Below are 15,987 nucleotides of genomic sequence, written 5' to 3'. Positions count from 1 at the left end.
TGGTTGAACATAGAGTGAAATGATCCAATTGATCCATGATCATTCAATCAATCAATTTCTCATTGGTACAGTATTAACATGAATGATTCAAATACTGTATTAACTATGAATAGACACACAACACATAGAATAGAATACTTATCTTTCATTTATTTATTTGAAGAAAGTGCAACAGACTATTACAGAAACACTCTGCATCTCACCTGCTAACTTTATTACAGAAATACAAAACACTACTCTGTATACCGTACTCATGCGAATAAGCGCCCCGTTTGAATAAGCGCCGTTTCTAATTTGAATAAGCGCTCCCTCATAAGATTTTCTTTTTAGCAAGTCAATAATCCAATCAATCCTGGGACTGTGGTTGTTGGGATGATTTGAGCTGTAGATTGGATAACATTCTTCTCGGTCGATATCAAAATGAGGATATTTCTCTTGGACAGATGAGAGCTCCGATCCCCGGACAGACAGTATATTTCCAACTTTACTCTTTTTACACTATTTGTCTATGCCTAGCCCTACTCCTCTTCTTTTTCCGACCTTTAGCACATTCTCATCTGAGTTTTCAAGAAAACAATACAACGATCCTGCTCATCTCAATCGGCCGATGGCCAACAAGCTAACCACTACCCACCACCACTAATTGCATCTGCTATTTTGCTGTTATGTAAATTTTCACTCATTTTTGTCATGTGCCATGTCTGGACGATTATCTTTTCTAACCACCATTCGTAATGTCCTTATATATAATCTTTTTTCATTCAAAAGGTGCCTCTTGAATTTAATAATTTCCTATAAGAACCCCTCAATTTCCACTCTGTTTTCATAAGCGCTCCATTTAAATAAGCGCCCCGTTTAAATAAGCGCCCCTGAGAAAGTGCAACAAAATATTTTAAGCGCCCGGGCGCTTATTCGCGCGAGTACGGTACTGTACTTTTAGACCGTGAATTCTGATGTCTAAAATATCTGCATATTACGGATTTTGTCAAAACCATACAAAATTTACAAATTATATAAAACAATCATATCATCATCTTTCGACAATCAAAAAAATTTTCCCATCAAATTCCAGTACTACTTTTAATATTTTGCAATAATAACTCCTTTGGAACTAATTTTCCAACAATGGAGAAAAAGTGTTCTTCCAAAGCTGGAATACAAAGCTCTCAACCGCAATTTAAAAATACTATAGTGTCGATTTATATTAACACAAAATGGAACTTTTTAAATACATATTTCAATTATCTATTTCAGCCAATTACCGTATTTCCTCGGTATAAGCCCACGTCGGCTAAAATCCCACCTCTTTAAAAACGCAGGCTATGGCTTTTACAGATATTCTTAGAAAAAAAAAAATTAAATACTGTCTTTAAATTAGACATATAGTGCTGAGAAAATAGCATTTGAAAAAAAAAAAATGGGGATTAACCCACTTCCGAAAACTTGCCCAATTTTATGTTCAAGGGAAGTGGACTTATGCTGGAGAAACTAGAATAATACATTTTCACACATAATAATTATATTACTGTTAATGGTAGTGGAATAGGCACTATAATGGGCCTCTTCCATGAGGTTATATAGCGAAGTTCTTTTCCCTGGTTATTGGTTCCACAGGCTTTTATGTGCTGCTGGTAATCAACGCAGGAGCCGGCAACCTGACCAGGTACCCGGCAACCTGACCAGGTACCCATTTATACTCCTGTGTGGAGGGAAGCAATGCAGATAAAGACGGTGCCTTGCTTAAGGACACAAGTAAAATGCACAGTGAGAGATTGAAACCCCGACCTCGAGGTTGGAGAAACCAAACCGATCCCACTGCGCCAAATCGCTTCCACAAAGCTAGAAACACTCAAAATTCATGATATGCATCTCAAAAAAACCAGAATTATTTCATAATTCGGTGAACACTCCAAAAAAAATTATATTTACCATCAACAATCTTAAGTCTTTATGTATTTTAGAGTATTTTTTTGACATACACTTTCTTAATATTCCAACTTTACCGTATATATATATATATATATATGTCAGTATTGGTAAAATTCAATAAATAAAATCATTAGTCAAAAACTAAATGTTGTGACCTTACTCATTTGACATTGACTTTTTTTCAGTTTATTTTATTCAAGGCAAGATTTACTGCTGTATTTTAAGTTAAAAGTGCATTAAAGAAGTAACATATTTTAAAATTTGTATTATACTATGAATTTTTAAGCGGGCCCCTGTATTTTGATTTAATCTGCAAGGGTTACTTATTCAAATATAGTGAATAAATAAATAAATTAATGTAATAATTTATACATGTATATTTATGTGAATGTGTTATTAGAGATTCCAAATAAAATAAAATAAAATTAGTTTCTGGTTCTGTCATTTGTCTGTGGGTCTGCCATCTGTTTATGGGTCCGTCATTCCTCTGAGTCTATGATCGTGTGTCTATGTGTCGTTGCACCGTCGATTGCTGAAACTTTGTCACCATTTGATGTTCTTTAAACCGTGGAACTGCTTCTTTAAAGAACTTGAATCTGCCCACTGGGAGTTCAAATAGGCATCATCGTTATCTTGTTCTAGTTTCTGGATGAAAAAAAGAAATAACGAGCACATAAATACACAAAGCTGACAAATTTCCAAGCTCCTTAAAACGATACAGCAAACTGTATGCTGAACCAGGGAGTTGTTAGAATGATGATAACAACTCCCTGGTTGATCCTAATAAACTACTAGATCAATAAAATTCAATATCTGAATATCTTAATATCTTTGTACATTTAGGAAAGTTATTATCTTTATTATATATTGAATATATTTCCACTGTCAACTAAAGCCCATCATCATGATGACATCACATCGTGACTATTAGGCAACATTATGACTATATATGGGCATACAACATGTTTTGTTAAATTAAATCTGGAGAGGGCTTCAGAAAGTTAATAGCTTTCAATTGCCAAATAGAAGCAGAATATATTTCCTCTGCCAAGTAACACCCTGTCCACACTATCAAATTCTGATGTCATCATGACCATAAATGGGCATATCATGACTATATAAGGGCACACAACAGTTTTTGTCAAAGAAAGCTTGATAGTTGCAACAGAGCTGAAAGTAAATTTATTACCATTTTTATATTATATGCATATTATAAACGTTATATTATTATTACACTGACAGTGTTTTATATATATATATATATATATATATATATATACAGTATATATATATCTTTAAGACCGGTTTTCCTAATTCACTGATGTAGGCTATTAGAGCATTCTATCATAATATTCATTATCCTTATAATCATCATTGCCATCTTCATCAACCAACAACCACAACCATTACCATGACAATCACGCCCCCCCCCCATCACCATTGCCATCACCTCCCCAATCGCTATTATAGTCGCCATCATCTTCATCATCATCCCAACATCATTACTGCTGCTGTCACTGTCGCTGTCACTGTCCTTATCCTCATCATCACCATCATCACCAATTATCTTCATTATCATCAACAATATAATCATCATAATCTTTATAATCTTCACCATCTTTACACTCTCTATTATCTTCTTCATCATCATTGTCATCTGCACCACTGTCTGCCACTCTTCCACAGCGCCATCTCATCATCACCATTATCACCACAATTTTGAATAATACTAATTAATTTCATTATATTTATAATATATTATTATTTAACTGTACCTTGAATTCTTCTTGCTTTTTGTATGCATGGGCCATCATTGCCTTTTGTTCCTCTTCTGAAAATATCCGCTCCCTCCCTGGAGGCCCTTGGCCCTTCTGTAAAAATAACATTGACAAGATTTCACATTTCACAAGTTTAGCATTATGTACTATGCAGGGGCGGTCCCAGAGATATCCAAAGAGAGGGGGGGGGGAGGGTGGTAAAAGAACAACAATACCCCAGTACACCCAGTCGAGCCCTGTTCCAGTATTACTGTAGAAGTAGCAGTAAAAGAACCCTAGGGGGAAATTTTTGTTTTCTAGATGCCCAGAAATAACCTCTGAGGCCTTTTGGCATTCAATAATTTCTTTTTCTTTCTTTATATTTTTTTATTTCCGAAAGGGAAAGGGCAGCTTGGGCTGGCTTGGCCCTCTCCCGCAAAACTGCCCTGTATGTAAGTCTACCATTACTATTAATTTCTTCTTCTTCTTCAGGATTTAGCGCCAACTTCAAAATGAAGGCTTCGGAGCAGGCTTCTACCGCAGATGGTAGTCTCAACCGGAAGTATCATTTTAACAATAAACTTTGCTTTCTGGGTTTCTGCCTTGACATTCTGTCTTCATAGTTTAATCTCATAATGCACTGTTAATGTTTTTGTTCAAATAAATACACCATAAAAATAATAATAATACAGTAAAAACTTCTGAATAAAAACATTTTTGGCAAGTCACTCAAACTGAACAACTTACTAATCCGAACTTGGCCATGAATATGTGTTTACACAGTCATTTTTGGGACCTTTAGCATCAATACCCAAGAGGGTGGGGTTCACTTGAACAGTTCATTGCTTCAACGTAAATAAAGTTTTAGTCATTATGATACTTTTGTGAATTCCAATCAATTTGAAACTGGGTTTACCTTCTGTAACTTTGCAATAATCTTTGTTTTTTCATTCTTTCCAACATAGTCTTGCAGTTTCTTATCTCCTTTCATTTCTTTTCCAGAGAACCAGAGTGAAGTATTTGGTGTTTCAAGAACTTGTAAGGATGCCTAAAACACAGTAGATGAATATATGCATTGATGTTAACAGTGCAAAAATCAATTTACAAAAAACTATAGACACCAGAATAGTAGTTAAAAAAATGTTTGGTCAGATTTATTTATGATATAAATAAATCTGATATCAACAAAATATATTATTTTTTTTATTTATTTGGTATAATCAAAGCAAAAAAAAATTACAAAAGGCAGCCAGTGCTGAAATAATTGCATTTACAAAAATATATAAAATATATAAACAGTACATCCTTGAAACATTATACATTGTTATACAAAATTTAAAAATTACAATAAAAATGGACAAAACATTAAAATTAGTAGAATAGGAATATAAAAATAAAATATTAATAATAATGAAATTATCTAAAATGAAAAAGAAAATATTGCACACACAAACACAAAAATACAATTTTAAAAATGGAAACAAAAAAAAAACATGTAGACAAACATTAACAAGAAAAACATAAACAGTAATATCACTTCAAAAATTACACACCAACTATTTCATTGATTACAACAAATTGTGATGCACTATAAAAATATTTGAATTAATTATTCTTAAATTAATTGATTAAAATATTATTAAAGTTCGGAACATAACATTATTGCACATAATAACAAAAACAACCACACACTAATTATTTTAAGGGACTCAATCTTAACAAAAAACAAAGACTTATAAAATTGAAATATTATTTTATAAAATTAGAAACATAAAATTATAACAATAATAATAACAGTGTAGTTTTATATAGCGCACATATCCATCTAATGTAAGATGCTCAGGGTGCTTGATATGTGGAGTAGGAACTCGATCAATTGCACATATAACAAAAACAACCTCACATTGATCAAAGGAACTCAAATCTTATTTAAAAACACAGACTTTTATAAATTGAAAAAGTAATAGAATTAGGAACACAAAATTATTGCACATAATAACGAAAACAACCATACACTGATCATCTTAAGGAAATCAATCTTAATTAAAAACATAGACTTTTATAAATTGAAAATTAGTAAAATTAGGAACATAAAATTATTGCACATAATAACGAAAACAACTATACACTGATCATCTTAAAGAACTCAATCTAAATAAAAAACATAGCCTTGTAAGGAAACTTTACCTGTTGGCCTTGCAGATCTTCCTGGTTTTCAATTTCCATCTGGATAGGGTCATGAGGAGGTAGTCCCATAGGATAGACAATCATGACGGCACCACGCAGCTGATCCAAGGCATCTTGTACCATCTGCTTTGTCATGCAAACATTGGCTGAAGCTTGCTTCTGTAAGATTTAACACAGTTCTAATACTAAACACTGGAACTATACTCAAACACCCCATTTTAGTAATGGACCTTTCCGAAGTGTCAATCAAACTTAACAACTGACCGATCAGAAACAGGCCCAGGAATATGGGAGTGTATTACAAGCATGACTTTAGCAACAATATCCAGGGGGTGGACAATTGGTAAACTTCTCCTTTATAACACTAATAATAATAATAATAATATCATCATTACTTATTTAAAAAATTATATTTAGCCATGTTAATAATTATACAGTAACAATATCCATAATAATATGGGCGTAGGCTAAGGGTGGAGGGGTTCACTCATAGTGGCAAATTAGTTGCACTACATGGGTTAAAGTACTCAAAAATGACCATTAAGTTTTCATTGGAATAGGGATTATAAGATCCGAATTCTGAATTTTTGCAACCCTTCTGGCCAATATCAGCCTACGCCCTGAATATACTAATAGTATTTAAAAAAAAAATTAATACAAAAATGATAGAAAAATTAATTACAATCCAAAATTTATAATTATCAATAATTTATAAAAAAAAAAACTTACATTTGATATTATCTTCTTGGCTTCACTGACAGTTCTGGAAATGACATCAGCCATCTTCTCGTTTGGTGCTAAAAAACGAATATGAATCAAAATTGTATTTATCTGTTAGCTTACATACTCTACAAAAAAAACTAAATTAAATAACTAAATAATTAAAAATAAAAGAGATACTGTATAACTCAAGACATTAGAACAATCAATTATTGAGATTTAGTTTTTTTCTTTAAAGTGTGTGACAGTGGTGAGTTTGAATGGTCGAGGGTTTAAGGCAGGGGGCTGCTATATGTACAGCCATATCGGCAATGGTTCGAATGCCACACTCGTTTTCTCAGATAAGGACTACCCATAGACCCAATGTACACCACATGTGGGCAAAGTGCGGCCCGACAGTGACTTTTGTGCGGCACGCGAAAATGAATTAAAAACAATATATGTGCGCACCAAGCAACATTTGCTAGAAAACACCTTGTTTTTTCATGGCCCGACACCGATCATCTGTAAAAAGTAATATTAAAACTTTGAATAAAGTGGTATAAAAGCAATGCTTGGTGGCTTTTGGAAGTGCACTGTAAACATCAAAATTTGGGTGTGTCCCCTCAGTGTAAAATCAAAAATTCACTTTGGCCCTCCAACCGATTTTTATATGCCCACCCCCATGTGTACACAAACTGACTCTTGTGCACATTGCAGAACCCAGTACAGTACATCCTTCAAGATAAGCAGGTGTTACTTTGGGGCACTGGTCCACACAGCCCCTGTTGTAGACAGACTAGAGTAGCTTGTAACAGTTTACCGGGTAGCTCAGACACAAAGTGACCCATAGGGCAATAGTTACTGTACGAGCTAGTCCACAGCACAAGCGTTTTTGAGACTTTGGTATAAAGACCTATTACAATCACAGTAGAAAACCTGGCTTTATTATTAAAGGTTAATAGTTTTATTATTTCTCTTCTGATAAAATCTGGAAAAAAAACCATGCAAACATTTAATTATCTATCCATGGTGGGCAATGAAAATATAAAATATTTGACTTCCTCAACACTGAATTCAACTCGGCCCCAAGTTAAATCAGCCTCAAGTCAACTCAGCCCCAAGCCAACTCGACCCCATATACTCTATCAACTCAGCCCCATGTAGTCAAATCGGTCTCAAGTAGTCAGGAGAAAGCAGGTCAACACTGCCCCAAGTCAACTCGGCTCCAGTCAACTCGACCCCAAGTCAACTCAACCCCATGTATATTTAAATATAACAAATAAAATGAGATAGCAAAGTGTACTGTACCTTGACCATTCCGTCTTCCGATTGGGTCTAGATTTACAATAGCGCCACCACTTGGAATACATTTATCTGCCCATTCATCTTTCAGTTTCAAATCAGCAATCTGTTCATCAGCCAGGCCTTGCATATTTGGGGGTAACGATATGCCATGTTTTGCAAGTTCACCAAGTTCTAACAATATAGTAAGAAAACCAATATTAAACTCTTGGTAAAGATGTGTTTTGATGGAGGAAACTACTTAAGTATTATATAATAGCGAGTTGCATACCCTTACGAAAACAGTAACGAATACAAATAAGTCATCTACATTATTGTCATTTGTGCGTAACACATTCCTTGAAAATAGATGAATATGATCATTGATTCGTGTAAAAGGCATGGATGGACTACATTTTGACAGATATGTTACATTAGGGGATGACGTAGCCATATTGGTTATCATTAGCTCAACCCGCCCTCGATAAACTAATGTTACGTTATCTCACTATATTAATTGGATTAACACATTATCAAGGATAAGTACTGAGTGTTTAACACTGGTGTCCTTGGATTCAATTATAGGTAACCTGGATAGTCTTGATTTAAATATTATGACACCTGTGGAATAAACTTGATGCTCTTGAGATATTTACCTGTGCATATCCTATCAACTTTAAGTCTAGCATTATAAATTTCTGTCAATTCATTGAGAAGGTCTTGTACTACAACAGTCACTGTTGTCTCAAACAGGAATTGGGTTTCATCAGCTTTCTTAATCAACAGGCGCACCATAATCTCTGGGGAAAAAAAAAACAAACATCAGCAATAACCGTTAAATTAGAAACTGCAATTTGTTGTTGGTAGGTTATAGGCCTAATATTCAAGAGGTTCAAGATTCAAAATTCAATTATGCATTGCTACTTGAGCGATTGAGGGCAATTAACCACTATCACAAAAATATCACAATCACCTTAAACAACAATCAAAATTATATTTTTTTTCGTTTTTTTTTAATCGCTACAATAAATTATTTCGCTTTTGTTTTTATCGATGAGGGAGGGACTGTTTATATTTTGGCCTGTACCGGGCCTTTAAATATGGACTTTGTATAAAAACTGGTTTAATATTATAGTTTTTTAAAGAAAATGTATTTGAAGTCACAAAATTGCATTGTTATTTTATGCTGTTGAAATAATTGATGTGGCAAAAAAAAAAATGTTTTGCTTTTACTCCCGCATCAATATTTCCCGAGCGGGAGTGATAATCTATTCTAAAATAAATTTTTCTATTTGCCCTTTTTAAAAGTTATCATGTGTTAGTTAAATGTGATAGATCATCACAAATGAAGCTGAGAGTTCCTCATTATTATTCAGCATAATACTATATAGTATTTTTTTTCTTAAAAACAAAATAGGCCTAGGCCTAGGCACTTTTCAGTGATAATACTTGCTAATTAACTAATAATAATCAATATCAACAACACTGTCACTGACAATCTTCCTTACTTCTAATCTTTGGTCACCAAATTGGTGGTTCTTACCAAATAGAATAGTAAGCTGAAAAAGGAGGAATTCATGTACACAGTAAGTCACGGTGTTTTAGACATTTATTTACAAAATATATGTTTAGTTATTCTACTATCTAGGCCTAGGCCTATTTACTAAGCCTAGGCCTGTGCCTAGCCTGCCAGGAATGGATCGCATCCGGCCTGATGGGTGACCGCACGCAGGAAGGGCCCTCAGTCTAGCCATTTTACACCAGCCGGGGCTGCTTACTACACTACCGATAGTTACGTGGGCCTATATAACTGAAAGAAAACATACTGAACTCAGATAAATTAGTAATATTTGTAAATATTCCTTACATATTGCAGGGAGGTATGAAGTGAAACGACACGCGACTCTCTCATTCACAGAGCTACAGCAGGAAACTTTGTTGTTGATGTTGTGGAAGTAATTAATGTCCAAATGTTCAGGTTATAATATCATTATTTTTTTTTTTATAAAACATTATATTAAAATGAAACGTATTTAATAATTTACCATTGAGGATTAAACGTTTTAATATAGCAAATGTATTAATTAAACATTCATATAAGAAATTTAGAGTAATGCAAATTGTATAGCTATGAACGAGCCAAGCGTTGCTAGGTAACATGAAGCATATTATTGAATAAGCATGAATGAGAACAAACTCGAAAAACTAAGTACTAAACATGTATTAGAAGTAACAAAGGTATAAACATTTCCACAAGTGAAGAGAGTATACTACGAATTGAGTAGTTGAATGGCTCAACATATTATAACAGAAGTTGGGGTTCCTGGAAAGAAAGGTAAGCAACATTTTTGAAGTGTAAATACATCTATAAACTAGTAAGTTGTACGTACGTAAACGGTACAGCGATACTTAAAAAGACACAGCACAGTGCACTTAGTAACAACACTCCATCGATCTAGTCACCCCGTTACCTCAACATTTAAGGGCGTTTCCTGTGGTTTTAATCCCTAATTAAAAACACAGAACTTGACAAAAACACTTGAACTTGACTTTTACATAGGGCCTAATAATAGAAATAGGCCTATTATTAGTATTACTGGAAATATTAACCTTATTTTTACTTCTTTTTCTTGGTTCTTTAGAAAGAGAAAGGCGACATTTTCAAGAGGAAAAAGGCAAAACAAAGATTAAACCAAGTGGGCGTGTTTATATTCATCCCGGTTACGGAACTCAGCCAGATTGGAAACCACATGGAAAGTCTATAAAAGTCAAGTATTCCAGGTGGTTCATTCATATTTATGAACATTCTATTAATATTATATTTAGGGCACATAGAAAAAATTATTAATATTAGATTATCACTCTTTTTTTTTTAAATTGATGAGGGAGGGCGGTTTTTTTTTTTTTGGTTTTTTTTTTTCCGAACAATAGATTATTTCGCTTTTGTTTTTATCGACAAGAGGGGCTGTTTATATTTGGTCTGTAATAGTAAATATTGTATAAAAATTGGTTTAATTTTATATTTTCTTAAAGAAATTGTATTTGAAGTCACAAAATTGTATTGTTATTTTTATGCTGTTGAAATAATTGATGCGGAAATTTTTTTATTCCCGCATCAATAGGCCTATCTCCCGAATTTTTGACGCGGGCTTGAGTGATAATCTAATACATTTTTCTATTTGCCCTTAAATCAGACAAAATTCTCTGTTTTAGCCTTCTTTATATAGTAATATTAGGCTTCTCATTCATTGTTGATAAGTCATGCATATAATTAGGCCTATGAGTTAAACTGTACTGTGTTTTAAAGTTAAGAAAAATCAATCAAAATATATAATTTCTTAATCTAAATTTATTTATTATGAAAGTGTATCCCTATACCCATCCCTGTAAACTGTCCTAGACAAAGCCAATCAGCTGGATGAGAGCCTGGACCTCTTAAAAAATATTAAGCTTTGTCTACACTATCAAATTTCATCATAAAAAAGCGTCACATAAAATTTGATGGAACATAGAGTTGAACATGTTCAACTTTTTTTGATACAATTTGATAAGGCCTACGTCATCATGCTCATAGGCCCTATATGGACACATCACATTTTTTTGTCATATCAAATTTGATAGTGTAGACAATTAGGGGCTTACATGAAAAAATCAACACTTAGGCCTAAATATAAAATAAAAGTGACCAACATTAAAATCAAAGAATTGAATAAGTTTTCAACTCCCAACGAGAGTCTGAGACATAAATCAGTTTAGTTTTAGTAATTAATACAGACTTAATATTATTTAAAGATAAACTTCCAGCCAATACATTGATGATAAAAATATAGTCTTACAACTTTACATAAAACACAGATTATTAAGAGAAAAAAAAAATCAGTTTTTATATAACATCAGTATAAGTAAGTTACTTTTTCATGGTTAACAAGGAGATGAAATATACAAGAATGGTATTACTGTATTTTGCTAATTAGATATTTACTTATCATTGTTGTTTTTTTTTTTTAATAGGCCCATTCAAGAAAGTATTTCCTAATTTAATTAGCTTAAAAACGTATTTAAATATATAATAAAAAATTGAAATATCAAATTTTATTGTATATTATGCACATAAAATATTTCTCAAACTACTTGTCACTTTGGAATAAACCTTCTAAAGATTATTTTAAAACATTACATTACAGTACTATAATACATACCATGTTTTCAAACTAATTTCAGCAATGGACCAGACTGGGAATCGAGAATTAGCTATATACCACATCCATCAGACCCGGAGGCTAAACATCCACAATGCCTTCCAATAGGACAAAGGTCATTCCCAGGTAAGTTCATTACATGCCTCACTCTAATGAAATACCCAGGCCCCAATGTTTCTGCGACCCCCGAGTGGCTGTCTATCTTTTTATTTTTATAAGATTAATTTTTTCTAATTAAAGACCAAAGCTGGTAAAGACCGTGAAACCCCTGTTCCAAAACGTTTGTGTTGTAGGTGCCCAAAAATAGCCAGCCCGGCCCTCCCTAAATCCACCCCTGACAACCATGAAACAACCCCCTGATTTTACAAAATGCTTTGCAATAGAGTATACAGTATCCATGTGTTTATTATTCTAAATGTTTACACCCACATTCATGTTTATTTTTAGACATGACAAGACAAACATATGGAGAGTGGACCTACTATCCTGACAACACAATAGGGAAGAAGTGTTTCTTTACAGGCAGCAGTGGAGAAATTCAGCATATAAACAACTTAACATCGGCCAATGAAATAACTCATTCAATGTTATATGGTAAAAGGCGGAAATGTACGTAGTCCTGTAAATTCATTATGATTAATATGGGTCCTCCATAATAATTAATTATCATGGTCTTTTAAAACCAAGTAACGGTTCTGAGACTAATGCATGTGACTTTCTTATAGTGTCTTATAATGTCAGTTAGCGGATCCAGGAACACATGGTATGCTTCCCCGACTACACCCCAATCTTTGGTTTGACTGTATGAATATTCTGATTACTGTTAGATTTTCCAAGCCATAGCTTTGCTCAGGGATGGATTTGGGGGGGGGGGGAGACTGGCTCTGGTCTCCCCTTTTGGAAAGAAAAAAAAAAAAAAAAAAAAAAATAATTGATCGTCCAAAATGCCTCAGAGGTTATTTTCGGGTGTCAAAAAAAAAAATTTCGGACCCCCTAGAGTAATGTTAATTTATCTCGACTTTCGACCCCCTTTTGGTCCTTCTTTCGCCCCCCACCTCCACCTTTCGGACATCTGTGGATCTGCCCCTGCACACTCCTGATTTCAAAATCTAAAATCTACTACCTTTTAGAGGTACCTTGAAGCATATTTAAATGTCTTCTATTAGATTTACTGATTTTGTTGTTTATTCCATAGACAATTCAATATGGCAGAAAAGGGAATTTCCATATGCATCCCCTGGGGATAAAAACTACCAGGTAGTTGAGTACTCTCCTAACTTTCACAAGAGGGGATCATGCAGGCCTATTGTCAACTTTGGGTGAGTTTACAGGCATTATTTTTTTAACAATTATTGTGTGAGAGGCATATTTGTTTAGCAGCAGCACCTTTAGGAATTTTCGAGGGCAACACTAAGCTATCCAACAGGGTGGCTGACAGTTCCCAACAAATGTCAGTGAGGTCCATGGAAAAAGCCCTGTTGGAGAGTCGTGACGCCAGAGATGACAAACATTTTAGGTGTCCAAGGATTGTCCAATTTAATATTGCAACATGTCCAGGTTTATTTGTTACAAAAACAAAAACTGATTGACTTTACTTTTATGTTAATAGTGGGCCACCTACCAAGAAGCCAGACACATTCGTTCCTCTTCAAAAATTGCCAGAAATCACAAGGTACAGTAAAACTACATTCTTCTCAGTATTACATTAAAACTTTTGGTGGCTATGTATAGGAAACTTTGAAGTTTATTTTATGTCTTCGTCGTGTATGGCTTAAACTTTGGATGCCCGACATACATTGCAGAAGCATAGGCTGGTTTTTTCAGGGGTGCAAAAATTGAGGATACGAAACTGAGGGGTGCGAAAATCGAGAATGCAAAACAAAATCCCTATTCCAATGAAAACTTAATGGTTTTAGTATTTTAAGTCACTTAGTGGAACTAATTTGCTACCATGGGGGAGTAGGTGCATCCTACACCCAGACATTGTATAAAATACTATTTTTTCATCATCTTATATGAAATATACTTCCATCATGTATAAAATCAAGATTACAGTAGAACCCCTATTGTGGTGGGGACACCTTTGGGGCAAAAAAAATGTCCTCTTAATAAGGCTGTCTTCTGAATAGAGGTTGGAAGTAGTGTATTTTCAACTACACAGTTACTTTCTTCTTACTATCAACAAGTCACCATTTTATTTCTATTTAGAGAGCCTTATGTTGTGAAGGAAAGACAACGCAGACTTCAAGATGACGTGGCCATGGTCCATGACCTAAGTTCGTGGAAGCCTGCCGCGCCTTTAGTATCTCCTGATGACGTTCGGTACCTGAACACATTATATTAGCATTTAGATATAATTTTTTTACCATCCCATGGCTGCTGCTAGTATTTATGTACAGTATATAACATTATATACATGACCTTTGTAAATATGGTGCTCATGCAATAATAGAAATTTAAGTAAATTCCTTTTGACTTTTGTATATGTGTAAATAATAAACATAATACACATAATATTTGTATTCCATAATTTTTATTATCAGTAAAAACTATTATGTTGTTTCTAATTGTTAAAATATAAAAATGCAAGTGAAAATGTTTTTTTTTTTTTATTAAAACCAGACTTAAGACCTGGTCCATACATATTTTGTTCATTGCTATTAATACATGTCTTCCAAATAGGTGCAGGAGTTTAATAATATGCATAGGACTGACTATACACATCGTTGCTATACTAGTCTTCCTTAAAAATAATATAGGATATGATGTTACGTGTTGGTCAAATGGTGGTCACATGACCAACTGACGCACTTAAATTAACTGCAAAACCTCTGATTCAATGTTATATACTTTGCTTAATTTTGGGGTAGTGTTGCAATCAGACTATGGTTAACTAATACGGTAGAGTACTGGGTCAAACGTTAATCACCGACCAACACGTCGCATGTCGAAAATTCACGCCAATTAACGGTACAAATTATCAATTGTTGACATTTTTATTTATAAACTCTAAAGTAATTACATAATGTGGTTGTTATTCAGTGGTGGATCCAGAAATGTAAAATCGAGGGGGCCCACAGAGGGACTTCTTTCATAGATGATGATCTAGACCACATCATCCCAAACATGATTGGGATGGAAGTAAAAATAAAAAAATAAGATTATAGCACCTCTAGATGCCTGTCAATGGCACCCTCAAACTTAAATTTGAATAATCTTCATATTTTATTCATTTTGTTTTTAATAAGTGTATTTTAAGAGTGTTGGGGGGGGGGTGGGGTCCCCCTGAATTCACCACAGAAATTCTTACTTTTGCCTGAGCATTGCAGCTTTTATATCATCTTTTAAAAAAAAAACCTAGTCATCACATTATTTTATCATTGCTATTCATCAGCAAATTTGTTTAAAAGTTCCCTTTTCTCTATAACTTGGTAATCCAATAGCCCCACTGGGTTTGATATTAGAGTGAGTGGAACAAGCTGGGTTACTATAGTAATGTATCATAAATAAAGTATAAAGGGTATTAAATAGAATCTTCTTGGTACTCATCCGACAATTTGAGTAGTTGCGTTCCAGGCTATTAAACTTAAATTCTGCAGAAACATCAGCAAGCGAAGTGAACTTTTTTTTACAATATGGTTTTCTTTTTGAGATTTGACAGTTTACGTCATTCAATGGTGGTGCTCTTGTACAACATTAATGTAATAATTAATCAATCACTGCAAGAGTAATCAAAATAGCAGGGTTTCCAAAATATGATTTTGGTATAGAGATGTATTATTTTGTACATGTTATCAAATGTTTATTTTTTTCATATTAATAATGCAATAAATTATAATGCTATGTACACTTGCGTTGTTTCCATAGGTTTTATACAAATGGTGGTTATGGTATGACTTAAGACAAGGTTAACAACGATACTCTCCGCGGGG

The 15,987-nt window shown here is 33.8% G+C and overlaps 2 protein-coding genes across 2 annotated transcripts; one reads left to right on the top strand and one right to left on the bottom strand.

Annotated features, from left to right (window-relative positions):
• Positions 1 to 1,666: 1,666 nt before the first annotated feature.
• On the bottom strand, positions 1,667 to 9,814 carry LOC117113294 (cilia- and flagella-associated protein 298-like). Its single transcript, XM_033256603.1, has 8 exons — positions 9,724 to 9,814; positions 8,513 to 8,656; positions 7,884 to 8,051; positions 6,603 to 6,670; positions 5,874 to 6,032; positions 4,603 to 4,734; positions 3,705 to 3,800; positions 1,667 to 2,574 (listed from the first exon to the last, which is right to left on the bottom strand). The coding sequence occupies exons 2-8, from the start codon at positions 8,649 to 8,651 to the stop codon at positions 2,473 to 2,475; spliced, it is 864 nt and encodes a 287-aa protein (XP_033112494.1). The 5' UTR covers positions 8,652 to 8,656; positions 9,724 to 9,814; the 3' UTR covers positions 1,667 to 2,472.
• A 220-nt stretch (positions 9,815 to 10,034) lies between these two features.
• Positions 10,035 to 15,902, top strand: LOC117113286 (spermatogenesis-associated serine-rich protein 1-like). The gene is made up of 7 exons (XM_033256590.1): positions 10,035 to 10,191; positions 10,499 to 10,637; positions 12,078 to 12,181; positions 12,503 to 12,664; positions 13,251 to 13,374; positions 13,665 to 13,727; positions 14,264 to 15,902. The coding sequence occupies exons 1-7, from the start codon at positions 10,146 to 10,148 to the stop codon at positions 14,397 to 14,399; spliced, it is 774 nt and encodes a 257-aa protein (XP_033112481.1). The 5' UTR covers positions 10,035 to 10,145; the 3' UTR covers positions 14,400 to 15,902.
• The last annotated feature ends 85 nt before the right edge of the window (positions 15,903 to 15,987 follow it).

This window comes from Anneissia japonica, unplaced genomic scaffold (genome assembly GCF_011630105.1).
Source record: "Anneissia japonica isolate Jap-2015-1 unplaced genomic scaffold, ASM1163010v1 scaffold287707_len98911_cov140, whole genome shotgun sequence".
Lineage (NCBI taxonomy): Eukaryota > Metazoa > Echinodermata > Crinoidea > Comatulida > Comatulidae > Anneissia > Anneissia japonica.
This window is presented reverse-complemented; position numbering and strand designations above follow the sequence as displayed.

Bases quoted from the DNA above. Each gene is read 5' to 3' on its own strand.
- LOC117113286 (XM_033256590.1), top strand. From the start codon at position 10,146: ATGGCTCAACATATTATAACAGAAGTTGGGGTTCCTGGAAAGAAAG. The intron at 10,638-12,077 runs GTGGTTCATTCA...AACTAATTTCAG, and splicing joins ATAAAAGTCAAGTATTCCAG to CAATGGACCAGACTGGGAAT. The intron at 12,665-13,250 runs GTACGTAGTCCT...TTTATTCCATAG, and splicing joins ATATGGTAAAAGGCGGAAAT to ACAATTCAATATGGCAGAAA.
- LOC117113294 (XM_033256603.1), bottom strand. From the start codon at position 8,651: ATGGTGCGCCTGTTGATTAAGAAAGCTGATGAAACCCAATTCCTGTTT. The intron at 6,033-6,602 runs GTAAGTTTTTTT...TAAATCTTACAG, and splicing joins CCAAGAAGATAATATCAAAT to AAGCAAGCTTCAGCCAATGT. The intron at 3,801-4,602 runs GTAAACCCAGTT...TTATTTTTACAG, and splicing joins TTATTGCAAAGTTACAGAAG to AAGGGCCAAGGGCCTCCAGG.